At 47.9% G+C, this 27,058-nt stretch overlaps 1 protein-coding gene across 1 annotated transcript in view; it reads left to right on the top strand.

The window, feature by feature from the left end:
* The window catches only part of CFAP77 (cilia and flagella associated protein 77), a 59,848-nt gene extending 34,015 nt beyond the window's left edge, over window positions 1–25,833 (top strand). Inside the window, exons 2-6 of the mRNA XM_032708653.1 lie at window positions 1,440–1,539; window positions 2,081–2,309; window positions 14,224–14,326; window positions 15,455–15,550; window positions 25,607–25,833. Coding sequence (XP_032564544.1) covers window positions 1,440–1,539; window positions 2,081–2,309; window positions 14,224–14,326; window positions 15,455–15,550; window positions 25,607–25,675 — 597 coding nt within the window. The 3' untranslated portion in view covers window positions 25,676–25,833. The remainder of the gene's footprint in view (window positions 1–1,439; window positions 1,540–2,080; window positions 2,310–14,223; window positions 14,327–15,454; window positions 15,551–25,606) is intronic.
* Window positions 25,834–27,058: the final 1,225 nt, after the last annotated feature.

The following is a 27,058-nucleotide window of genomic DNA, read 5'->3' as shown; positions in this document are numbered from 1 at the left end:
TGCACAAAGAAATGTCTCCAGGTGAAAAAGTTTGAGGAATTATAAGCAAATTCTAGAGAGCTCAACACAGAGCCCTCTGGAAAGGTGCTTGTTTTGGGCAGGGGTTATTAACCCTCACTCTCCAGGCAAAACCGGATCAGTGAGAGTTTTGCTTGAGCTGAGGGTGATGCAGAAGAGCAGATTGGAAAGCAGCCAGCAGAGTACAGGAAAGCCATGGCTGCTCTGAGGCCCTGGCCAGGATTTGCACAGTGGTGACTGGGAGCAGAATGTAAATTTGGGTTTGGATGATGTTCCTACACAAGGAGCTCCAATAAGCTGAGTCCCTTATCCCTGCTGTACAGCCGCAGCCTGCCAGAGTGGGAAGCTGGAGGTGGTTCATTTGCAGTCTCTTTTCACTTGGTCTGCATTTGATTCAGCACCTCCAGATCCACAGAGTGTTCACCCTGGAGTGTAGTAATGGTCATCTCAGTGTTGGTGTTCAGTGAGAAACACTAGAGTAGTATTTCAGCACTTTCATTCTCCCAACAAGACCTGCCAACACCTACAACACCCCAGCTCCTCTAAAACCCTTCCCATGGAAAATAACCTGTCCCAAGGCCCTCAGGGCTCCTGGGGAATTGCTGCCTGACCCTGCTCCAGCTTTCCCCTGCAGGGATGCACAGACCAAAACTGCTGCCAGGCTCCCACCCCTTCCCTTCCCTCCTCCACAGCCTCCCTTCAAGCAGCAATAAGGTTTCAAGACACACACATCCTGCAGTGACTTAACCATGGAAATGGGAGGGGAAAGACAAAAGGAGTGAGGGGAGGTCAGTTAATCCCATAGACACCACCAGGCTGAGACACACATGGGCTGTGGAAGAGTTCATTTTATAACTAAATAGAAATGAGGTTATTGAGCTCAAGTTCTCTTCTATGCTATAAGCCCCAGGCTCTGCTGTCCCTTCTTCATCCTCCTTATCCTCCTCCTGTAACATGCCTTGTGTCTTGATTATTCCCAGGCAAGGAGCAGCCATGTGATTGTGCCTGAGGAAGTTTATGGCAGTTTTCTAGAAGGATGCACAACTTGGAAATAAAATAACTCAAAATAAAGTAAAGACTAGCTTCAATCTCCCCAGCAGCCACCACAGCTGGGCATCCAATCGAGACATTAACCAAACAAGAATATTTCAAATCCATATATACTGAGTCAGGACCCCTATTTCCAGCAAGACTGGGTTGCTTTATAACTCAACTACAAACTTGTGTGAAACTCAGCATCCCTTAGAGGCTTCAGCTCCTTCTGCACTGTGCTTGTGCAGTGAGATTCAAACCCCTGCCAAGGGGAGCCACAGCCACTCCTGGTACTTGTGGCCATGTTCTGTTACAAACTTTTATTTTCAGGGGCTTTATCTTATCAGAAAAGCTCTTTATGCTTCTCTTTTAACTTCACTTTTCTGCAGCATGAAGTGGGGAAGCCTCTGCGAAACTGCTACTCCCTGCCAGGCCTTGACTTTACCTATGGGATGTACGTGCACAAGAGAGATGGAGGAGTTGCTGAAGGTATGACACTGCCACTAAAATACAGACCTGCAACAAGGTCCTAATACTAGCAGGGAATATCCTCCCATTCCCAAGGCTCTTCAATACTTCTCATCAGGCTGGAGGTGCACAACTCCAACATTTACCCACTTTCATTAATATCACACAAACTGCCTGGTGACCAGTAAAGTTTCTCTATCATATTGGAAACTTTGGGAGGCTCACACAGAGCCCAGGCAGAGAGGGGTGTGGCACTTGCAAAGGGTGATTCACCTGGCCACTGTCAGAACTCTGTTAGAGCTCCTACTTTGTGCTCTCAGGGACAATTTCCCTCTGAAATCAGGCCTCCTGAGCAAGCCAGGGTGGAGGGTGAGAAGACATCCACTTCAGATGGGAGGTGTCCCCATGTGAAATGCAGTGGGACAGGATATGAAGTTCACTGCACAGTGAAGCCGTGACAAAATGCATCCTGGCCACACAGGGTCCTCGTGCACGGTGCACAGACATCAGCCTCCTTTCCCAAAGAGGAGCTAACTGAGATGCCTCTCCTATTTCCTTGCAGCCATAGGCCACTGGGACTCAATAAAGCCCAGGAACGTCCTGGGCCCCGGGAAAAAGATCATGCCCAGGGACTTCCTCACCATGGACCGCGGGGCCGTGAAGGCCGGTTGTACCACAGCCCGCGAGTTCGGCCTCTACTACAAGTTCATGGACATTCGGTTAAAAGATGAGAACAGATTCCTCAGTTGGGTTCCCAAAATCCCAGACATGACTTTCGGCAGGCCAGCACGGTAAGGAAGACTTGGGGCCCTTCTCAGAATGAAGTTATCCCTTCCTACCCTCACATCTACATCTCTCCCACATCCCAGCTAGCAGTCCCCGAAACACAAGTGCCCTGAACCTGCATAGGCTGCTGCTGGGTCATAGATCACTTCTGGGGGGCAATGGATAGGGTTAAAAGTTAAAGGAGAATAAGAATTACAGAAGGAGACACAGCTACTGCTTCCCAGATGAAACATGGTCAGGATGCCCCACAAAGGTTCCCTAAACACTGATAACCACCTGTTATTGGAGGTTGCACTGGGAGAGGGGTTGGGCATATCCCCCCCCCTTTCCACATGACAACTTCCATGTCTGATTACACTTCTGTCTGATAATCAACCACCTAAATCTATCATACATGCCACAAGACAGCCCCATTTCACCTGTGGCATTAAGGGCTTGGAACCTCTTAAAAATATGTTCAATGCCAACCCTGTAAATTCAAGGAATATGAAGAGTTATAAGCCAGAAAAATGGCTTCCCAGGGTCAAAAAATCAGGGCAACAGCATTTCTACTTGTCTGCACTGGTTGAAATGTTCTGGTGGAGTTAAGGATCAGTTCAAGCTCTTTATCCCACTCTCTCCCACTTGTTAGTTCATCACCCTGCATGGGGCAGAAACTGGTAGTGGAACAGAATAGCAGCAAAGAAGGTTTTCACTGCTCCCTTCTGCTTCCTTGGGCTCCCTTCCCAACGGCTGGAGGGGAGCTGGTACAAGCTGACCCTCCAGCAGCCCCTCCAGAAGGGCATAATCCTCCCCATCCATCCCTTGCAATGCAGAAGGATGTTTAAGGCTTCACTCAGGGGCAGCTGGAGAGCACAGCAGGCTGAAAGAGCCAGTGGACTCCAGCACAAACCAGCACTCAAAGGCTCTGAAAGTCCTGCTTCTGCTGGAGCACAGAGGCTTTTTCTTGCTCTGTGCAGGTCTGGACCAGACATTAGGTTTCATTTTAAGAGCTAGATAATAATCACTACCAGAAAAATAACAGCTACAAATTCTAGAGAAAAGACATGATGAACGGCACCGTGTATTTTACATGATAGTAAATGGCCTTTGCATATGCAAATTGAATGGATTTTAAAATGGTATTTAATGACAATTTTCGTAGCAGACATTAACATTAATTGCATCAAAATGAAAATGTAGCATTAGCTTGCTGTTAGCTGCAAATGCCCCAGCTATAAAGCTTTATCTTTATCAGTATCAGCCCTCACCAATGTGACAGGGCTGCTCTGCAAATTGCAGGCAAAAGGGCTTTTATGTTGCAAAAGTATCCCCCAATGTAGAGCAAAATCAACATCAATTTTGCTTTATTTCTTCATAAACGGAGGTTAAATGGCTGCCTGTAAGAAGCCTGGGCACGTTTCAAAAGTTTTAAGGAAAATGTGCAGACCCCACAACAGCAGAAGTAGTGAGAAAGGGCTTTTAATTTAAAGTTATTATTGTACAACTAGCCTGCTCCTTAATAGCTACCTTTTATGCAGACTGATTGTATTTATCCCTTTACTTTAAAAGCACGTTATAGATAAAATCAAATTACTGGGATTACCAAGGAGCCGTTACAGCCATTTTGGTAAAAGTGGGAGTTTAACACACTTTTCCATGACTGGCAAGTTAAAGAAACGAGCTCTGGTGAGCACTCCCCAGCCCAAGCTCATCCCTAGTAACAGCTCCCCAGGTTCAGCAAGACCTGTCTTGCTAAAAATGACTTGGTTGCCAATGGATTTAAGTTGGGTTTGGACTCTAAGCCCTGTAGGACTCTGTTCTTAGTGCTGCTGCCTGGGAAGGCACTTCCAGCTGTGAGGCATGTGCTTGTCTGGGGGCAGAAGAAAAAAATGGTGTCGTATGGTCTCTTTCCATGACTCCAAGCACTCCATGCCTGTTAGAAATAACAGCTTGGATAAACTTCTCAGGTGCAGTGAAGTTTTCCAGCAAGAACAGAGCCTGCCCGTCATTCCCCAGCCCACAGCACAGACAACATGGCCAAGAAGGGCAGAGAGCAAAGGTGCTTTCCCACTGCACTGGAAGCAGCTGCAGACACCCTTCCTGATGCCAGTGGCGCTCTGGGACAGCCCCAGAACACCAGTGCAAACCCTCCCAGTCTGCACCCACAGCCCTGCTGAGGCTCTCCCACACCGTGGGAATTGCAGGGGCTGGGCTGCCCCCCTGGGAACAGCAGCACAGGGCTTAGAACCCAAATAACTCAGCAGCTGCCACAGGAAGGTGTCTGTGGTCAGGGGGTGATGCACAAGGGGCTTCTCAAACCCTGCCAACTTATCTCCAGCCCTTGCTCAGCCCCAGACTCAGGCTGTGCTACTAAAGGCTTCTGTCTCCTAAAGACACCAAGGTCAGGAGTTCTCCCCAGGCTCACAGGTACAAACTCTCCTGGATCATCCCAAACAGAAACGAGCACAAGTGCTGCCGTTGCTATTAGTGCCTTATTAATCACGGGCTGGCCCTGCTGCTCCCCCTAGCACAGCAGAGCACTTGTGCCTGTGCTTTCCCCTCACGGTGGACGTGTGCTGCATGGAGCATTTCACCAGGCAGCCTCAGACAGAGTGGGCTTTCTGAAGCTTTGAGGCCTCTTTCCTTTCTTTTCCTGGGATATTTACCTTCAAAGGTCACCCATACCCCTCTATTAATTCCCCATGGGCATCTTCCAGGGGAGAGAAGCAGCTCTGCTTTTTGCTGATTCCCCCCTCCCCATTCTCTCCCTCCCTTTTCCCAGAGTAATGTTTGCTACGAATCATGTGGCCAGCTTTGTTGTGAGAGTCATAAAAAGGACATTTTTCATCTCTCCTTTTTCCTGCTCTCGTTCCCTTCCCTCTCTCAGTATCAGACAGAGATTTATTCCTTCCCTGATGCCTGTGGCATTCGGAGCTGGGAGGGGTCAGGGGAGGCACTGATGGGACGATAATAGATAATGCAGTGGGTCCCCAGGGTCTTGTCCAGCTCTGGAGCCGATCCATCAGCAGGCAGTGCTCGTGCCAAGGTCAGCGGTAACGAGGATGTGGTGGGGTCCCAGCCTCCCCCAAGGGGCACCCTCCAGTCAGCCTCCCCCAGTTCACACTCCAGCCTCTGATCTCTACCAGAGCTGCCTCGTGCAAGCCACAATTTGCAAGAGAGCACATGGCCACTGAGTGGAGGCGCGGGGCTAACAACACACAAGCAGGTCTACAGGTTTGTCTTCCAAGGAAAATGCCCATCATTGGCAACACCTCCCCTCCAGGAGCTAAACCCCATCCTCATGCTCTGTGCATGACATTACAGAGCTATAAGATGTGTGCAGATGAGGGTTGCTGTCCTCCTGGCCCTAAATCCCAGGTCCTTTCATTCAAAATAGCCCCACAACACAGTGCTACTGGCAGGTTATTCAACCCCACACTCTTTGCAATAATGACCTTCTTTTACAAGGGGGAGGATGGAGGGCACTGAGAGGGCTGGAGTTCGATGATAGTGGATACCTAAAGACACAGAGCATTCCAGGAGCTTCACTGGTGTCAATACAGCCTGTCATTCAAGGTGCATTTGGAAACCCCAGTCAATGTCCAGACCCACATTTATCCTCCTGACCACCTTTTCTGATTGAATTTCACTGGGTACTGAAATTAGCCAACATTAAATGAACAGTTTTTGGAACTAGAAGTAACCACAAAGATGTGGCCGCTGTCTATAGCCAGATTTTAGATTATATTGATTTGTGCAAGGTCATACAAGGAGTTTGAAGCCAAAACAACACCAGCACACAGTTGGTACCCCAAGCACAAGTCCTCTCCCCAGGAGCAAGCAGAGTGCACCCTCAGCATGAACACACTGCCCAACACTGCCAGGGCTGCTTTGAGAGAAAAGCTTTCATTCATCTCTTAGTAAGTTCCCTAAGTCTTCCCACTGTGTCCCAGAACCTATTCCTGGACACAAGGACTGCACAGACGTGCCACTCTCTGCCATCCTGCACCTGGACCTCCTTCCAACCCTGCATGGCCATAACCCTGCCTCCCACGTGCTGCCATCCACTTGGCAGTTGGCCTGTAGGTTGGGCTGACCTTGGGTGTGCTGGCAGGATTTCCCTGGCACTCTGTCATCCCCATGGCTCCTGCCGGGTCCCCCCCACTGTCTGCCTTCGCTTCAGTTGTCCCTTTCCCGAATTTTACATCCCATTTTCCTTCTATCTTCATCTCCTCCCTCCATTCCACCTCCCATTCTCTAAAACTGGTCTTAATACTTTGGCAGCTGCTTTCACCATGTTCCTGCAGCAAACTCGCCTCTCTAAAGCATTTGGTCACTGCAATCTCTCTTTGAATTGTTACAATTGGCCAAGGGCATTAATTATCTAATACCTCCTCCTTAATTTGTATCATTTGCAATTGTCCTAATCTTTCACCTTGCCCAAAAAGGAAAGTTTCAATGCTCATGCTCTGCTTAGCAAGTGATCTTTCCACCCATGATGTTTAGAAAGTTCCCAAAAGGTGCTGAGGTATTTCCAGCATCTCTTTGGCACACGGAATGCACTGGTAGGTTTATTTTTGAGACACTTAAGAGAACATTTCAGGTCATTAATATATGGCCCTGAAAAAAAAGCTAATCTAGCTATAGACCAGCTGCAAAGATATGATGTTGAAAAGCAGAGGGTGTTCCTGGAAAGAACCCACTGGGAAAAGCTGGACAGGCAAGAAAGTTTAATATCACAGCAAGCCCACATCTGACCCACGAGCACTAGAAGCCAAACAAAGAGAGTGTAAAGCCATTAAAATCCTAAGGATTAAGGCAAACAAAACTTTTAGAAAAAGAAATATCTGAGCACTGACAAAACAAGTTGTAAAAATGTGACATAGTGACTGGAATCACTGTCAGGATGACAGCGCCAGAAAAACGCAACCAAGTTAAAAAATACAGGACTCCCATCAGCTCGGATAATTACATATCCTATCCAATTCCACAGTGAAAGGCACTTTGTGTCTCTGCCACCATTCTCACATTGCTAAGATAAGAATTTCTATTTCAAGAATAGTTTTCCTCCACTGGAAATGTTCCAGGCTGGGTATGTGCTCTCATCGCTACCGCAGAGCTCCCAGCTCCATCCACCTGCATCTTGCTGCCTCGTGCCCCGGTGGCTGCAGCTTCTGGTTGGACAGAAAAACCTGTTACACCCTTCAAAAACTCCTGAGTGCCCCATGAAAACGCTGATTCTCCTCCAGTGTAGTTATTTACTGCAGTTATAACAGTTTCTGACTACTTCAGGTTCACAGCTTAAGAGAAAATAAACAGGCAAGTCATGGTTTGGCATAAGGTTTGGGTCCTGCACATCAGCCACAGAGCTGGGAAAAAAAAGATCTAAAGAACAGAGATTTAGATCCCTTATTACCAGTTTACACTGAATAGGAAAGTAATTTACTCTCTCACACAGACTGGCTGTTGTCTGTGGGTTTATCTCCATTGATTACAGCTGGCTGAAAAAATTCTTTCAAAACTTTTACCATCTAAAACTACTTCTTGCCACAAGTGGATTTTTTCCTTTAGCAACTTCTGCTTTTGCTGCCTGTGCAATGAAAACCTGGGTCGGGGGGAATAACCACTGAATCCTTTTTGTGAAAGCAAAGCTTTTCGGCCCTCATTGACATCTTCTCCTTTCAAACAAAGTCATGTTCCCACCCATCCAGAGAGATTCAAGCATGGGATGGAGGTCAAGGGGAAGACCTTGCTCTTTGATTTATTTTGCTCAGCATTGGAGGGGTTTTTTTTCTTGGTTTTTCACTCACTGGGATGTTTTGCATTTCTTGGTGGCTGCAGAGTGAGCACTGTTCACTCTCAGCCACGGATTGAGACCCCAAGCAGAACAGCTCTGTCCCAGAATCACGTCCCACCTGAGTTTCTCAGAGAGTAACAGCAGAGTTCCAGCCTGTAGACAAATATGTTGAAGATAACCCTACATAATCTTCAACTGAGTCAGCCAAAAGGTATCTCCAACCCCAAAAATCAATGCTAACACACAAATTTCAGCTTGTAAAGCCAGTTATTTAAAGGGTAAGAGCTGTCTTGGTATCTTCACTGCAAGACACGTTTCCATATGTGCATTTAGGACTGTTGCAAGTAAACATCTCACTCGGCCTGGGAGGGAACAGTAAAGCAAATTGGTGCTCTTGTATCCATGTGTACTCCTAAGTACAGCTCTGAGCATCTGATAAATCTTCTAAAGTGCATGTTTACAATGGATTCTATTCTTTTTACTGTTCTATACATACAAGCCCTTGGAGCAAAATAACAGATCCTCTGACACTTAGAAGAAGCCACTGCCTCATTGGCTGCCCACGGTGAAATAATTTATATTGTTATTTCCTCACCCAAATTACAAGGATTGTAAAGAAGCTTTGAAAATTCAGAGTAATCAGTGCCTTGGCAGCACAGATCCCACAGCTGCCACACGGGTGGAAGACCCACTGTTGCAACCGAGAGTTTTGCCAGCCCAAAGACTGCAAAAAAAAAATTGGTCCCTGAGTGTTCTCTGCCAATTTTTCTCTTGTTATTTTCTTCAGTGGTTAATGGAAAGTGAGGACAAGTGGAGATCATTTGAAAATGATCTTTTGGGCCTCTCCATGGGTTTATTGCCAGGACCTATTTAGATGACCATAAAGCCGTAAGGGGTGTATAACTTCATAGTCTACAGGCTTCTTAGGAAAATGAAGAGCCTTTAGGCTCACACCCAGCCTGTTTTGCCGTCTCTCCCTCTCCTCACAAACACACCCACACACGTGTGTGCGGGGACTTCAGAGCCGCTAATTGAATTTACCCCTGTGAAAAGCGTTAACAAATTGTAAGTGACCTTTTATACAAATTTCAAAGTCAAGAATTCACCGCTAACTGCACATCCCTCTTCTGCCATTCACCCTTATGCAAAACCCACAAACAATTAAAAGAAATAATGAAGAGCCCAGCGGCCCTCTTTCCTAATTAGCTGCAGGAGGCAGTGCTGGGGAGTGTGGCTAAGTGCTTCAATTACCTCGGCCCTCCTCGCAGCCCTTGTTAGAGGAGACAGGTCCACCGGCCAAAGGGGAACAATTAAGGCGAGGCAGAGCCAGGCAGTTTGCAGGGAGATGCCGGGGCCGTGCCGGCTCTCGCACGAGGGCCAGAGCTGTAATCACACCCCAGCTTCCTGCTGGGCTACGCGGAGACAAATTAATGGGAGATAGATGGCTACCTCCAGCCCATCAGTAACCAGGGAGGAAGGGAGACAATATAGCAGGACAAGGGAGCTGTAAGCAGAATCTTCCTGTGCTCTCGGCCCCCTGAAAGGGCAGAAGGAGCTGAGCACTAATGTCTCTCTGCTGCCTGCTTTGGGGGTACCCCAAGGCCCCGAGCAGAGTCACAGACCCCCCCCAGCTTGTGCTTTATTTGCTGAAGATAATATGGAATATCTGAAGATAATGTGTCCAAGAGATGCTGGACACCAAACTGCTTCCCAACAAGAAACTAGTTAGACTTGATCTTGGAGGTCTTTTCCAACCCTAATGATTCCACAAGAAATGATCCTGAGGGTTCCCTGGTGGGAACTTCTTCTGCTGGCCTGTCAGGAGCCCCTGGGAGATCTCTGTACGGACACAGCTATCACGGGACAAACCCTCCCCTGCATGAGGTACACTAGAAAGGAATACAAAGGTGGTAGCCCTGCAACTGCTCCCTGAGGACTGAAGATCCCAAAGACACATCCTGACTGTGCAGCAAAAGCACCTCTTAGATGGAAGGACACCAGCAAGGACTAAACCCCCCCTGAAACTTCATTAACCTTTCAAGAAAGGGTTAAAGTTTCGGGATAGGCAGTGGTGCGGCAACACGGTTTTAACATCAGGACTGCAGGCAAATTCCATTCTGTGATTTATCTGTTGCATAAGCACCTTTGCAGGGCCAGATCCTGCTGCCTCTAAGCTGCCGCTGAAATCGGAGCAGCGTTTTCGGCACAGCCCGAACAGCTGCGCGGCCGCCGGGGAGCCGCTGCCTGTGCACATTGTCCTCTGCTCCCTGCCCCGCTCCCCGCCCGAGCACGTCCTGACCAGCAGCGGGAAAAGTGCTGCGGGAGCTGCCTGCCCTGGCTGAGGAGCCACCCGGAAAATCCACGGGCTGGAGCTGGCACTGAAATATTTACAAGCCCCTCTGCTTTTGAATTACACCAGAAGAAAGCAATCACAAGTCAAGTTTTTACCCTTTTACAACACAACTTAGCAATCAAATTGATTGCACCTTTCAAGATGCTATAAACCTCCTTCCTGAGCAAAGTCCTTTGTATCCGCTTTTCCCAAGTACCTTTTTTTTTTTCCGTATCAGTTGATATATAAACCTTTGAAAATAAGTTTGAGGGGAGACTGACAACCTTGAAACCTCAGGAGCAGCATGGCGTTGACGGGTGCTACTCCCTGAGCTGCGCATTATAGATAGATTTTAATTTCATTTTAACAAAATAGCTGTCTCCAGTGGAAGAAGCATCAAGAGCTAAATGAGGACCCGTCTTGAGCTGAATCACGCTGAACAGACCTCGGCACTGTCATTGATTTTCTGGGAAGAAAAAAAATGCCTCTGGCTACTAAACCAAATTAGTAGTCACTGATGACCAATTATTTTGCCCCACTGTGAACGGAGAGGCGTACTAAAATTCCAGTTTGTCAGACCCAAGGCTCTCTTCTCAAACACCTTTCAACAAGCGTGTACCAAAAATCCCTCAGATGGTTCTGATGCCTTCCTGTTTTCGGCAACTTCTCCTTCTCCAAAGTTTTAATGAGCTGCTGCTCCGAGGATGGCCTGCCAGAAACTGAGCCTTTCCCAGGGTGGTGGAGCACTATTTGGCATGGCACCAATCACAGCTGTCAGAATTTATACACACATACACAGAAAAGTGTCAGCCTAATGTTTGCAAATTATAATTACCATTTCTCTTGCATGTCCCTGGTGCCTTCATTTTAGATAAATCCCAGCTCAGAGGTATCAGCTGCAAAACACTGAAGGCTCATATTGAATAGATTTAACTAGTTTGTAGCTCATTTAAGGCCTACACTGTTTTATTTTAATATTGTTAATACTTTATTATACTTTTTAACATTGTTTTCACAGTAAAATAGCCTATTAGGAGGCTGCAGCTTCTTTTCCAGGAGATTTCTGGCAGACTGGCATTCCACATTGTATAACCAAGTTAGCAGGTGCTTGTCATTTCAGTTGAAAATAGGTCTGTACCCTGACTCTTGAAAGTAAATTAGAGAGATTCTATTAAAGAGACAGGAATTGTTTCAGGGATAATAGTTTCAAAAATGTGCACAGATAAATTTTAAAATATTTAGGAAATGTCAACATTAGAAGTGGCTCCAACTATTTGACTATAAAAGGAAGCAGCTGAGGATTTTTTTTTCTATAATTATAAATAATTTGTTACATCCTATCAGAACTTCTTTGCCTTTCCTTTCTGTGGCAGGGTGCTTGTGCCAAAACAAGGAGATCTGAGTTACTCTGGATGAGATGGATTTTAATCCGCAATAAGCATTTTCAGCGGATGCTTCTCCTGCTCTCCCCACAGTAAAATCCTCCCAGTTCAGGAGTGACATCTGGGCAGGGTGACAAAAGGAAACAGAGCACACAAGCCCTTCATTCCTGTCCTTAAGTAACACTGAGGTGAGAGCACGTTTTCCCAAAGGCCAAATAAGCTGCAAATAAGGGCTGTCACCCTGCCAAGTGTCACCAATATCGGGGCCAAACTCCCCGTCCACTCCTATGAGATCAGGGTTTGACCTAGAAAGGAAAAGCTGCCTCACTGGAATTCCTCCAGTAACCTCAGTCAAAGTGTGTTACCTGCTATCTCCTGCTCTTCCCCACTCTCTCAATGTTTCTCTCAAAGGAGGCAGGAAAAGCCAGATGAAGCCTCATGTCCTGCAGCCCCACCAGAGCTCACGTGGCTAACGGAGCACACGAGTCATTCCCGCCGATTTCAGAGGCAGTTCATGCGTGTACCATTCCAGGCATGACTCTGTACTTTGCTGGATCAGGACTTAAATGCGATTAATCACACGGCAGGGAAGGACCTCTGAAGAGCATCAACCCAAATGTGTCCTTTCAAGCATTTACTTACAAGCCAGCTGTGGACTAATCAGTCACCAACTGGCTGGTCCACTGGAGAAGGTAAAAGTCACCTCCATAGAGATGTGAAAACCCCTTCAACTTCCACAAAAATCAATAATCAAAGACTACAAAGGCTCGGTGCTTTCCTGCATCCCTCCCTGCTATTCCTGCACACCAGGAAGGCTCCTGCCTTGGAGAGCAAAGGGGCAAGAGGAGAGAAGATCATGTGCAATGCTCACCATGTGTCAGGAATACCAAAATTTACACCACACAATGAGACTGGAGACCCCACACAGACAATAAGACACTTGACCGCAGGTTCACCACATCTTTTAACCTTTCTAAATATTTTGCCCAGCTCTGATCAGTGTGAAATGCCAAACTGGAAGGGAAGGAGGGGGAAGAAGAGGGGACAAAGGGTAAATGTCAGTGTAGCCTTTGGCACCGGCTGTCTCCAGATAACTGTCTGGAGCAGCAGAGCTGATTTGTAAGCAAAGGCTTGAAAAGCCCTGCAGCATGTGATCTATGAAACAGGAGGTCTGCAGAAGGATGTCTCCTCTGATATGAATGCCCCCTTGGGATGTATATTGCTGGATTGCACATCTAGTATCATTAGAAAACACGACCATAGATTAGGCTGTTTTGAAGCATGTGGTGTGCAATAATTAAGTAATAAAAGTCACCACAGGGGTGAAGGAACAAGAAACAGAAGAGTTACTATTTGCATACGCGCTGCTGGTGCCCTCTGTGATCATCAAGGATTCTCCAGGCTGCTAAAAGCTGGCGGCTGTCAATTTTGGACCCACTCCTGCCAAGAGCCACAAAGCACCAGCTCACTCTGTGGCGCATGGGCTCTTTGAGAAAAAGACCTTCTGGTGGAGCTGGTGGCTCAGAAGTTATCCCAAATCCCCAGTGCCTTGCAGTTGGTCCGGACAGGCAGGGAAAGCACTGTCCCTGTTAGGGGAGCTGCAGCTGAAGGCACTGCAGGCCACAGGTGGGAGCTCCACAGTCATGGGCTGCTGCTGAGATCAGCAAAGTCCCTCCTCAGCAAGGTGTGCAAGGACAAGGACCAATAAAACTTGAGACTGAGGTCCTCCATCACCCTCAAGTGTTTGCTTCTGGGGGAAAAGAAGAGCAGCAGGACCACAGCAATAACTGATACGCTGTCCTCAAGGCAGGAGTCCTGCTGCTGCCACTGCCAGCTCTGCCTCCCACACTGGCTGATGAAGTTAAAGTATCCTCACTTGCAGGGAACAAGGCTCAACGATTTCAGGCTGCAGCTCTGCCACAAGCTGGTCAGGTTAATGCCAGCTCAGAGCAGCTGAATGGGACACTGGCCAATAAGCCACTGCCTTTTTTCCTGTTTTTCTAGAAACACAGAAACCTCTAGAAACATCTGCAGCTCCTCTCCACTGCTATCTCTTCCCCCTTGCTCCCTGCACGCTCCCTGGAACCCTGTTACAAGGGGGAAATATATCTGGTCTGTGCAGCTCAGGAACTAGCTCAGGGCTCAGCAACTAGCTCAGGGCTCAGCATTTCAGCTCTCCTTTCTGCTGCAGACACCTGACCATCTGCATTGGGTCCATTTTTATCCCTATTCAAATTGCTTAGGACAGCACTTACTCCTCTCACCCAATCCATCACTGCATCTGTTTGCAGCCTTTGGTGCAAACATGAGAGAGATCTTAATAGCAAAAGCCGTGTCATTTTAGAAAAAAATGTGAACCAGCATGGGGAGGTAAAGAGAGGCATTACCCCTGGAGATTATATTGTTGTCTTTTCACTGTTTTCCAGGCCTTCCACTCCCATTTATGACATCATCCAACACAGATACAAGGAGATGTGGATGGAGCGCCAGAGAGCCCGGACAAGAGTCCAGAAAATCGAAAAGAAAAAGGTGATAATACTGCAGCAATGCTTCCCCTTGCTGTGCACTGCACTGGGCAGAACCCCCCACTGCCCTACCCCTCAGTGGATGGGGAGGGCTCTCAGCTGGGAGAACATCCTCCCTGACTACTAAAAGGCTGATGAAGCCTAACAAAGGTGAGCGTCCCCATGCCAGAAGCCCCTTGGACTGTCCTTTGGGCAGCATCAGCTCTGCTCAGGTTACCTGTGACAGTGGCCACAACAAGGGGACAGCCAGTTGGAAGGACCAGCCCTGCCCCTGGCATGGTGTGGTTGATGGCAGCACCCACAGCAGTTGTTGGAGTATAACACTGGGTTGTTAAACACACCAACATTGTAATATCATTTAAAAGCAGCCAATGATGACTGTTTTATTAGTTAATGGCTCAAAGAAGAGTCAAGCTAATATGGTAATGACCAATTTCAATGGGCTTACTGCCATCACAAACTATGCTTTATAGTTGAAATGCAGGAAAACAGTGTCCTTAATTAGCAGCTCCTTTATGAATACACCAGCCTGAGATGTTGGAAAGTGCATCCCTACTTTATCTATTAATGACTGATGTTTTTAGTCCCTAAGTTTTCTCCACCAAGTTCCCAAAGCCTGCAGCCACCAATTACCTGAGCTAAGCAACACAAACCTATATCCTAGACCACAAAGCAGACAGACTCCCCAGGGTTTCATGCAGTGGCCAAAACATTCACCAGGTACCTGCACTGGCTTGAGCTGGGATTGTGGAGCACTGTGAGCTGCAATTAATCAGAGCAACCAGCAAACCCCACCATAGTGGGGGTGGTGGAAGTGGCTTTCCCAGCTGGTGGTGAGCCACTGCCATAGCTCAGGGCACAGGGCTTCCTGCAGGAAGTGGCCATCTCCCTGGGATGCTGTATAAAGCAGGCACTAAAAGCTGACAGCTACTCATGTTTTCCTCATCATTACATTTTAATACCAGTATCAGCTGCACGGGCACGAAAAACTGCCCAGATCAGGTACTTGTGGTCATCAGGCCAAAGTGACTTTTAGCCTTGTCCACCCCAGTGTCCCTGCACTGCATGACACCAGGCTGCTGCTGTGGCTGTGCAGCCATCTGAGCTCACTGTTGTTTCTCTTTGGTTTCAGCTGGACCAGGTGCGTGGCAATCGCACCACGTACCTGCGCACGCACCCACCCCCGGTCAAGGAGGAGTCCTTCTGGCACCCAGCCCGCTTTGAGAAGGTATGGAACACTCTGACATCCCACCACAACCCACTCCCCGGCTAAACTCGACTTCTCTGGGCTCTACAAGCACTTCAGTGAACTCAGGGACACCTTCTAGCCCACGTGTCCCAATAACATCCTCAGGACACAATGAGGCTCTTAGTTCAGAGCTCCCCAACACCCAAACCTTAAAGTGGTCCCAAATGGGTTCAAACATCAGCCCCTTTTGGACTTCAGAGTGGGATTTTTTTGCCAGCCATAAGCCCTGGAAGAGAGGCAACAGTTATCCAGCTAACTTATTTTCTAACTTGTATGCACTTTCACTCACAATGAGATGAGGAGCATCTTTTTATGTATCACAAAGGCCACAGGGGTGGCCTTTGTTCTCTGCTGGTGTTCCCACAACAGCCCTACATAAGCAGGACAGTCACACCTGCATTTTGATACCCTGACATTTCATCAGCTCTCACCACATCTAATTCAAACCACACCACGTTTCAGGAGGCTTTCCCACCCAAGAATTAGAGCTTTCCAGAAAGCTGCACTCTTGATACCTCTCTAAACTGCCTGATTGACAATATTTATCCTGAGACTAAGCAAAAGGTCTGGCCAGGTTGTAGATGTGCATGACACTTCCTTTAATTGATCCAAATAAGAGCCAAGGTGAAGGTTTCTTGTTCCAGCACTGGGATCTAAACACCTTCCTGAATTTCATCTGTGCAACCTGCTGTGCTCTGGGGTGCTTGTTTGAGTTGTTACCTTTATTTGTGGTGTAAATTACAGGAGAACTTCAAGTGAAGAGCTAGGGGGCATTTTAGGAAGGAAGGGGAAAGAGCTGGGCAAGTGGAATGGAAAGGAAACACCAGAAAATGAAAGCACTGAAACGCTGCAGGGAGTTTGTGTGGCCAAAATCATACCTGGCATTGACAGATACCACTGCAAAGAGCCTCTGAGCTCCCCACCCCAGCCCTTGTTCTGATGGGGTTGTTTTTTTTTTGCCACGCTGCCGATTTTTAACCGCGATTTAAAAACAACCAAGAAGCCTTGTGACTTCCTGAGCTGATTTACTCGTACAAGTTGGGGAGTTTTGCCCAAGAAATGTGTTTTGCAGCACCTTGATGTATTCCTCTTCTGTCCTGTCTCAGACTGTCCGATTAGCATATGTCAGTAATCATTTATCCCCACTGCCTGTCAGCTCAGAGCTGCTGCTGCGGCGAGTGTCAGGGAGAGAACATGACCGATCGCTGTTAAACAGATTGTGGAAGTCACACGAGATACTGGGGCAAGCCTCCTCTTTAGAGCTCCTCTCACCCCAGACCTTTCCATCACTGTTCATTTTTCAGCCTGTGTTCTGCTTCGTGCTTTGCCTTTTGTTTCATCCATGGCTGTGGTTGGGTTCCTCCCCCAGCCACAGTTCTCAAACCTCAAGAGTCTTTTCTTCTTTGTACCTTTCTCCTTCCTCTCCTCTTCCCTGCCTTCACAGGAGCAGCATCCAGAGAGGAGGGACAGCTCATTTTGCACAGCCTCTGCAGATTTCTGTATTCCTCCTTTCTCATTACATTAGCCTAGAAGGTTTGCCTTTCCCCAGCTGCAGATCTAACAGGCACAGCCCACGATAGAACTTGGATCAGGGAATTTGTTACTCACTTGACTTTCAGTGCATGGTTTCCTCCATGGAAAAATAACTTCATACATCCATAAATGCTTCCCCATATAAAAGCAGCAACAACCCAGAGAAAGTTGATTCTCAAAGACACTTGATGGCCACTGAACAGTTATTTAACTACCACTGTAAAGGTGGGTTCTACAAAGGTGGTAGAATGGTCTTGAAAGCAGACTGGCCTAACCCTTCAACCAAACCCAGGGACTCCAGAAGTCAATGCCAGTCCCTTCTTTACAAAGGTGACAACAAACACTGTCTTTAATCCATGTAACACCCTCATCCTACTGTGCAAAAAAAGTATGAAAAGCAACCACAAAAATATCACTTTACAGAAAGCTTGTTAGCAGACTCCAACTGCATATTATCTCCTACAAGCCTTCAGTGACATTGTCCTGCTCTGGCCAGTACAGAAAACTCTTATGACCTGGGAAATACTCCAAACCCTGGGCAAGAATATTCAGAGACTCCATTGCCCTGAGCACAGCCCCACTTTGAACTTTTTTTCCATGTGACCTGAGGCTGATGTGAGCTGCAGGAGTGTGATGTTCTCAAGCCACTTGTCCTTTCTTGTCACAGTCACCCCATCATTTGGTGTTATGCCTTTAAGTTTGGCCTGCTCTGGGCCTGAGGGGAGAAATGCAGAGCACCCAGCTACCAAGGTGGTTTGTAACCCAAAACAGGCAGCAGCAGGAAGGTGAGACTTTGTTCCTTTGGACCCATAAAAATCAACAAGGAAGATTTTTCTACTCCCATCCTTACCCCTTACAATGACCTGCAGAAACTGGGCATGGATGTCACTACTGGCTCTTAAACTGGACTTTCCATTCAGTCCCTCCAAGACTCTTTCCTGGCACCTTGCTAGAGCTTGCCCAGGAAGTGGAAGAGAACAAAACAAAGGAGCTTTTCCCTCCCCACTAATTGCCTCTGCTTGCTCCCTGCGTTGCCAGAGCTGCATGGCATTACATAGCCATTCAGTCAGTAAAGTACAGACAAATTGACTATATTTTCATTTGGATTTAGGTTTCAGCCCCACTGCTTTAGAATAATGGCCCACACTATTAAGCTAACCGGGTGGTTCACAGGCTCTCCCACACCGGGTGATCGCTCCTGTTCCGCTCTGGAGGACCAGCTGTGGTCTCCTGGGCCCCCCAGCTCACCAAGACAGACAGGTCACAGGGAGCCAGTCATCTCCTGATGGGCAGTTCATTAGGGAAAGTATTGTAGTGGGTTTTTTTAAATTATTTGTTATATTGTTTTAACGAAACCAAACAAATTAACTCCTTACTACCCTCAGCAAGATGCTTCTACTGCCCTCCTCTTCCTCAGTCATCCCCCAAAGCAAACAGCCTCTGCCTTGCTCTGCCTGCAGTGACATGATTCCTGGGCTCAGGTTTTGCCAACGTGGCTGGGACTGTGCACCAAAACTTAATTTATTTGTAGATGAGGGACTACGTTCCCTAGGGACTGTACTCTTGGGCACCCAGCATGGACATAAATCATAGAATGGTTTGAGCTGGAAGGGACCTTGAAGATCATCTCGCTTCTACTCCCCTGCCAGGGACAGGGACACCTTCCACTGGACCAGGTTGTTCAGAGCCCTGTCCAACCTGGCCTTGGACACTTCCAGAGATGGGGCAGCCATACTTTCAGGGATGGAACACCTGTGCCAGGGCCTCACCACCCTCAGAGTGAACAATTTTTTCCTAATATCTAATCTAAACCTACTCTTTCAATTTGAAACCATTTCCCTTTGTTCTGTCACTACATCTCCTGTAAACAGTCTTGCCCCATCTTTCCTGTAAGTTCCCTCACTGGTACTGGAAGGCTGCAATTAGGTCAGCCCAAAGCCTTCTCTTTCCCAGGCTGAACAATCCCCAATTCTTTCAGCCTTAAATATTCCTGTTCCCCCCATATTCATGGGATGTGTCCCATCCCTGTGTCACTCCTCACTTGCTGGCTCAGGCAGAACAGCATCCTTGGTGTCAACCAAACTCTGGAAAGGATGTTGCTGCCAAAATGCAGCATCCCCACAGCCATGGCTGTACCAGCATGGGGTGAGGCTCCAGCTACCCCCATCTGCGTGTTTGATGGTCACTGCCTGTATTGGGTCTGGCTGAGATGGAATTCATTTCCCCAGAGCAGCTTTGCCTCAGAAGGGGAGTGATCGAGGGGCTGGGTGGGCACTTGGTGTCCAGCCAAGGTCAACCCACTACACTATCCAAACCAGTAGGGCAGTGCTGGCCACTCTGTGATAGATTTCCAGGGCTCTGTCAAGTGAATCCAGAAGGATTCGGTACCAACACCTCCCAGAGCAGCGCTGTAGGACAGAACCCACCCGTGTGTCGAAACACCTCCGTGCACCGCGTCACGGGCACACCGGGGCTTCTCCTTTGCTCATTAGAGAATTCCAGCTTGCACAGACACTGAGGTGGCTCGTTCCCTTGACCAAACAGGGGGGAGGGAAGAGAAATGCAGCAACTTTGGACAACACTTTTGTCACCAGCACTGCCTCCCCGAGCAGATGAAACGCGCGGCGCTGGGTGCGCGCTATGAATAAGCGATAAGCCATTGACGAGCGAGTGTTCGGGTACCTTGGCAAAAGACTTAATTTGCAACCTGGCACAAAATCAAAGGCTCTGTCAGCGGCTGAGCGGCTCTCCCGCATCTGCCTCCGCGTTACCTGGGAAAGCTCTGTCAGGTAAATTTCCACTGAAAGTAATTAGAGGAATCCCCACTGTATAAACTTTGCAGCAAAAAATTCTGGGCTCCGGAATTTGATTCTCACCGGGGATCCGATATCTGCTCGCAGCCTGATCCTTCGTCAGAATTAACAGTGGAGGTTTAACACGCACACACAGAAGTGTTCCGCATTTTTTTTTAATGCCTTACCTCTATTTTTGTCTACAGAGCTGAACTGACAAGCACAGCTCATGTAATCTTGCAACTGTTGTCAGAAAAGCCATAGATTCTGCTTAAATAACCTGGGCTTGATGCACACAGCACAGGGTGGGCTGGCTGTTCGGATACAGCATTGGTCCTCCTGGCTTTGAGGGCAGAAAAACTTCCTGGACTTTGATTATTATTGTAACTTTTCTCCTGGGGCCTAAGTAGTGCTTAAAAAAAAATAAAGCAATGAGTTCATTCCACTGTAGTACCAGATCAAACCTCCCTTCAGCTGGAATTTTGGCTGACCAAAAAAAATTAAAATCAGTGTCACCAGATGGCTGTTCAGTGGCACAGGTGACAAGAGTTGGTGGGTCCCAGCCCTGCAGTGACAATCCAAACCAGCATCACTGGCTTGCAGCAGGCACAACGCAGAAAGAGCACAACACCCTTCAGGGTTCCAAATGGGCAGCAGAGACTCAGGCCTGACTATGATCCCTGCACATCTCCTCTGGGACCAGAGCAGAGGTGTCACCTCCCACACTGCAGCCATCCCAGGACTAACTGCAGCTCTGGGCCCCTCTCACCATCACTACATTTCCTTGCACGTTCTGGAGGTTTCCTTGGTTTGCCTGATAGCTGAAGCTTCCAGCAGTAAAACTGCTCAAACCACAGCAAAGCATCTTCATGGTCCAGCCTTTCCCAGTATCCCTTGTGCCCTGGACACTCAACCTCTCCCTTCCACTCTAGTGCTGCCCTCTGCTATAGAATAGTTCAGGGTTTGAAGGGACCTTTAAGGGACATCTGGTGCAACCCCCCTGCAGTGAGAAGGGTCATCTTCAATAGATCAGGTTTCTCAGAGCCTCATCCAGCCTGACCTTGAATGCTTCCAGGGCATCCACCACCTCTCTGGGCAACCTGTGCCAATATTTCAACACTCTCATTGTAAAAAAAAAAAAAAAAAAAAAAAAAAAAAAAAAAACCACAACAAAAAAAAAACCAAAAAAAACACACAAACAAACCACAAACCCAAAAAAACACAACCACACTTCTTATATCTCACCTAAATCGACTCTCTCAGTTAAAACCACTACCTGCCTTTCTTGTGTCTCCCTCACAGTAACCCCATCTCCCACTGCCATTTTCATCTCCTGATTGACACAACCAAACACCACCCTCCTTGTGCAGCTTTACAGCCTGGACCCTCTCCAGGGCAGGCTCCACCTACATCCAAGCCCGAGCATCCAAAGGCAGCACAAGGAAAACACTTGGCAACCAGTTCCCATTGCTGTAATACAGATATTCTGCTGTGAAGGAACAGATTTTGGGTGCTCACAGCTTCACGGCTTGTAGCAGAGTAAAACACACACACAGTGTTGGGTTACAGGTGAGCACCTACCATTGCTTTCAGTGCTACGTACTTCCTACACAAATCCACAGAAGCACTTCTGAAATGGATTTGGGATTTCATTTGTGGACCTGTTCTGACTTCTGCAGAGATGCTATTTATCAACAGACAACTTTAAGTAAAACTCTTGCCTGGCATGAGAAGGGTCAGGATGCAGATCTCAAGCACATGAGGTGAAAGCTGTCAGTCCTGGTCTGACCCAAAACACCAGGGGCACATGCCAGGTTACAGCTCTAGTGGGTTAATTCTCCTTTCCTCATACTATTGCCCAAACCAAGTGACCAGTGAACTCCAGCAAATATCTGTGGACATTATTTTCAGGAAGAAAAAAAAAGAAAAAAATCCCAAATCTCCATGGGACTTTAAAATACAGCAGCCAAAAATTGCTGAGCACTGTTTGAAACCTTCTTGGCCTTGAAGCAAATAAGGATCATTTAGCCCAGGCTCCCTTGTCCTGCATTCCCCTCTGTTCTTAGAAAGGTGGGGAGAGAAAAATCAACCCCATTCATTAAGCCAGTTAAGCGTGCCAGTGGCAGGAAAAGCCACAGTATTTGTAACCCTAATAATCCAACGCTCACCTCTGAGCACAGCTCATCTTGGACAGAATAACGTCTGTTTTAAAAGTACCTGCCTCTCTCTAACTTGTCATGGCATTTGTTGACAACCCTATTGAAAGCCGCTCTCGATGCGGCTGTGAAGGATCTTTCAGCACCTCTTTCTCTTTCCTAGACAGTTTTTGAAAGGGAGGGGAGGAAAAGAAAAAAGCCATCAATACAGGGGGAAAAAGGCATCAGCAGCCAACATCGGCTGATGAAGCGCCTCACCTGGGCCCCCAGCACACCGCCTCCAATTAAATCAAAATGGTTTGTTTTTAATGGTCTTTTACACTGACAAGTGGGCTATCATTCCAGGCCTAGAGAGCTGTCAGGGAGCCGAGGCAAATCCTCCGTTGATAATGCCCAATGCTTCCAATTAGGAGCCGAGGCCGCTCCTGGCGCACTAACGATTCCCCAGCCTCCCCCAAGGCCCCTTCGGCGTTGGCTGTTTCGTCTTCCCTCTTCCTCCGCCGCAAATTACTGACACAAAACGGAGGCGCCCCGGTGCCTCCTCACCACGCCGGGCCCCGGCCCTGTTGGATTTAATGAGGCGATGGAAGTTTTCGCGGATCTTTCGCTAAATTCTTTTCTTGTTTGACAGCTGCTTGAGTGTTGACCTTATAAAAGATTTAGTGTTTCTCATTATTTTCTGTCAAGCTTTACAAGTGATAGCTTCACGGGAAAAATCATTTGCATCCCGACGCGCGCGGTTTTTTTGTCTGTGCGAGGGGGATGCTCGGCGCGGTGTGCACACCCTGAACACCCTACTCCCCTCTGCATTGTTTATTTTACTCCTTCCTCCCCCCTCCCTGGGAAAAAAAAAAAAAAAAGAAAAATCTACAGATTTGTGTTGTTTTGGGGAAAAAAACAAACAAAAAACAACAAACCAACAACCAAACCCACAAACAGGATACGACTTTAAAGGCCCAGGATTTGTTAGACTCCTGTAAATGAGGGAGGTTTGGAAAAAAAGAATAGGGATTGGTTTCCTGTAAAGAGAGCTCAGCAAAGTGTTTTGTCACCCGCTAAAAGGATTCGATCAAATGGATGATGGAAAAACCAGGCTGAGCCCCGGTGCAGCTTTGGTGTTAGAGTGAAAAATCGTGCGAGGCTGGGGAGCTGCCTGTGAGCAAGTGGGCAGAGCCAGGCAGGTGCTGGGAGAGGAGCAGGTAAAGCTGCATCTCCCTGCAGCCCAGTGTGGATCCCTCCAGGGCAGGGGGACAGCCTGGTCCTGCTTCTGACTTGCTTCAGCCCCTTTCATGGGTCCTTTCTCAACAGCTCCTACAAGTCATCACAGTCCATTAAATCCTATTAACTAAAACTCCTCCCCCATGAGCTGAGCTTACTGAGCACCCGAGGGTGCTCACAGTGCCCAGCACCTACAGCACACACACCCCAGCACTCACCTCAACATGGACGAGCCCAACACCCACAGCACCCACAAAACCCTGGTCTCTGGGGTTTGCTGCCATCAGGGGAGCTCTGCCTTCCCACTGCACCAACTCAGCATGTCTGCATCTCACATGTGATTTCTGAGCCCTCCATTAACATACCTGCTTTAATTTATCCTCCATAACTGAGAAACCCAAATTAAAATACCCCCCAAATACGTATTTAAGTTTTAGGAGTGGTATTTTTTGTTGCACCTCTAATTCGTTGAAGCAAACACTGATGTGACATCCCAGCTCCAAGGGTCCTGCAGGTTTTCATTTGTCAGTAACAAATGCAATGAGCAGCAGCAAAAACATTGCTCCTCATCAGCAGCTGAAGCCCATTGCAGCTCCATCATCTGCAAGGAAAACCACCCAGCTTTTACCTACAAACTGTATTCCTGTCCTGCTACAGCCAATGCTCCAAATCCACGATTCAGACAAAATCCTGACATAACAATCCACTACCACATCAGAGTAATGGCAAAAATCATCAGGAAGTACCTTTGGGTTCATCATTTAAAATATGAATTAGAAGAATCCGAGATGAGGATTCATCACTGGCATTGACTTCTCAAGACTGGTCTCTGTCATAATAAGACCTTTGACCTAGGGACACCCTTATCTGGGCTCTAATTACTGGCCCTCATTATGAGAGGGTTTCTCATTTTTTAAAATAGCACTTGTCCCTGTCCTACACCTGGTGCTTCCCACTCACTCATGCTGAGGGCAGGAGCTGGAATCCCTCACAACTTTGTCAAGGCTCTGCTAATTTTAATCACTGCCAGTTGTGGCTCAGTGTGACATTTCTCACCCTGTAGCTTTGTACCAAGTTTGGAGTGAATAAACTGCTGTTTCCTTTCCTGTGGCTTCAACCCAGTCCCAGGTAGAATTTTCCCCCTGCCCAGTTCCCAGCACTGGTGGGTAAGGGAGCACAACAGGAAGGCAGAGGCATATCCCAGAGAAGCAGCTCAGCTGTCCTTACTTGTGAGCACTGGATTTTTCCAGCAATCCCAGCTCTGAGGGGGAAAAATGTGTGCATCTTTAATGGAAAGTTGGAGTTGGAACAGCCAGGGATTGTCCCTGCCAGCTCCCTGGGGCTACCCACCTCCTTTAGCAGCCCTTGGTTCTGCCTCCCCCACCTTTCCCTCCCAGAGAGGGGTTATGTCACTGCTGCTACTTGTGAGAAAGCAAAAACATCCAGAAACAGCTGTCTGAAGTTAGGCACTCAAATGCATATTTAAGTACCTGAACGCCTTCCTCCAGAGAGGGGGAATAGCTAAATACGCTTTGTTTGTCTTGATTAATGAGATCACTCGCAAGCTTTTCAGGGCAAAGACTGCTCTGTATTTTTACATATGCAAAACCTGACACCCAGCCAGCCTGAGCAGGGTGGGGGAAGCGGGAGGCAGCTCAGCACATCCACACGAGGCAGATGTGTGGCACCGGGAGTTGGGCTGGGGCAGGTAAAGCCCGTGGCCCCCCATGGCAAACCCACTCCCTGCAGGAAGACACATCTCAGTAGCTGCATCTCCCGTGCAGGGGTGCTGTGTGTGAGCCCCACTGCTCACACCAAACAGCCCTGGGACCTTTCTCCCCCAAAGTGCTTCCCCTTTGTTTGTTGTCATGGGCATTTTTTCACCCTCTCCCCACCTCGAAGGTGATTCCTGGGGAGATGCTGCTTCTGTGTTTGTCGGCCAGATCCTGATCCCAACAGTATCTTCCCTGGGAGCTCTGAGCCCACCCTGCCCCCTCAGTGAAGGACACAAGTCCTGTGTTGTAGAAAACGAGTCATATTTATTTCAGGGTCCACCTTAGGGCATTGCCAGCCTTTGAAAGTGTCAGACAACAAACACACCATAATAAGACTACAGAGTTCTGTTACTAGAGCAGGATAAGAACCTCCTGAAGTCAATCAGAAAACTACTCCTCATTTTAAACAGGTTAAGTGTTTAACTTGAGCTGGAGTAACGTTTTCCAATCAGACAAAACCCCTCGTGCAATCCACAGTCTCTTCCCTCTCTGTGCTACAACCTACTTTCCGTGGCTGACTGCTGGCTGTAACCAATCCTCTCTCTGCTCCTTCTCTCATAGGCTGAGCCTCATCTCAGTACTTTTCCAGACCCTGAAGCTCGTGAAAAGGCACTCAGTGCCTCCCATTGAGAAGTGCCTGCCATAGGTGCTGCCCTTCCCCAGAGCACCCACTCATCACAGACCGTGCTGGGCACTGCCTTGTGACCCCACACAGACTTTCTCTCAGGTTTTACAGAGTTATGCTAATGCAGATACAGCCAAATAAAGCACAAATATAACAGGAGTGATTCTGTCTCAGCCTGTTCATTGCTTCATGTCAAGGGCACAGCACCTTAGTCTGAACACCACTATTCTCATCGTGCCCAGGGTACCCCAGGAACAGGGCAGTGTTCAACCAAGATAGCCCCATGGGGAAAGCAGGATGGTCTCCTTCACTGCTGGTTCTGAACAATTACATTAAATGCAGTCGATATCAAATCTAGAATACCTCATACTCCATCAGTCCTTCTCATTTCTTTGCCAAATCACTGCCTGATGCAGCAAAGCCCTTGCCCCTGTGAAGGAATCCAAACACCTGCTTTAACCACTCTGCCAAACTGAGGCCTCACCACAGAGAAAAGCCTCCACTTGAAGGTGACTCCAGCCAGCTCCACACTCACCCTCCAAGAGCTGCTGGTGTCTCATGTCCCTCAGGGCTGAGCCTCTTCAAGCACTTGCTGAACAAACTCAAACTCCAACAACAACTCAACATCACAGCACCCAAAGCCCAGCTTGGTCACCCACAGGTGACAGCAGAGGCTCAGTTACCAGCACATCTGGAATCCATCTCCTCCCAACAGAGCATTTCACCTCAAGGCAATAGCACTTGGTAATAGGAGTGATTACTTTAACTGTGCCTCTCCATTATTGCTACAGGAATAATTAATTACTCCTGTGTAGTCTGCCTCTCACATCTACTGTTAGAGCTCAGATTGTACCAGCTATCTAAGTCAAATTAGCTTTCAGTTTTCATATCCATCATCCCACTGGCACTTGGAGAGCTCAGGTGTGTTCTGAGCCACACTCTGAGAGGTGAGATCTGCTGCCCTGGGCAGGCCCAACTGCATCCTCAGCTCAGGAAGGGGCTGGGAACAAGCACTTCAAGAGTAGATGTGCCCAGAATGATTTTACCTCTCACACCTCAGCACTAGGACTAGCCCAGCCCTCCTACATAGACCCACCAGCAGCCAAAGGACATGAAGAATTCATGTTGAGCCAAGGGCTCATTGCCTGCTGGATTTCCAGCCAAACTTTTAAGACCAAACCTCAAAGAGAAAAGTTTTTCATAACATTAAACTGTATCACTCAAGATGAAAGAACAAAGTAAACTGCTTGGGCAGATTCTCTTACCCCTCTCAGGACAAGGAAGGCTCCCCACCAGCTGCTTCAGCATCTCTCACATCCTCTCCTCAGGGGCAACTTGTGCCTCAACCTGCCCTTTATATAAGGAAGGAGCCATAACAAACTCCACCC

Source organism: Chiroxiphia lanceolata, chromosome 21 (genome assembly GCF_009829145.1).
Source record: "Chiroxiphia lanceolata isolate bChiLan1 chromosome 21, bChiLan1.pri, whole genome shotgun sequence".
In the NCBI taxonomy this organism is placed as follows: domain Eukaryota; kingdom Metazoa; phylum Chordata; class Aves; order Passeriformes; family Pipridae; genus Chiroxiphia; species Chiroxiphia lanceolata.
The sequence above is the reverse complement of the archived record's forward strand: the minus strand, read 5'-3'. Positions and strand labels throughout refer to the sequence as shown.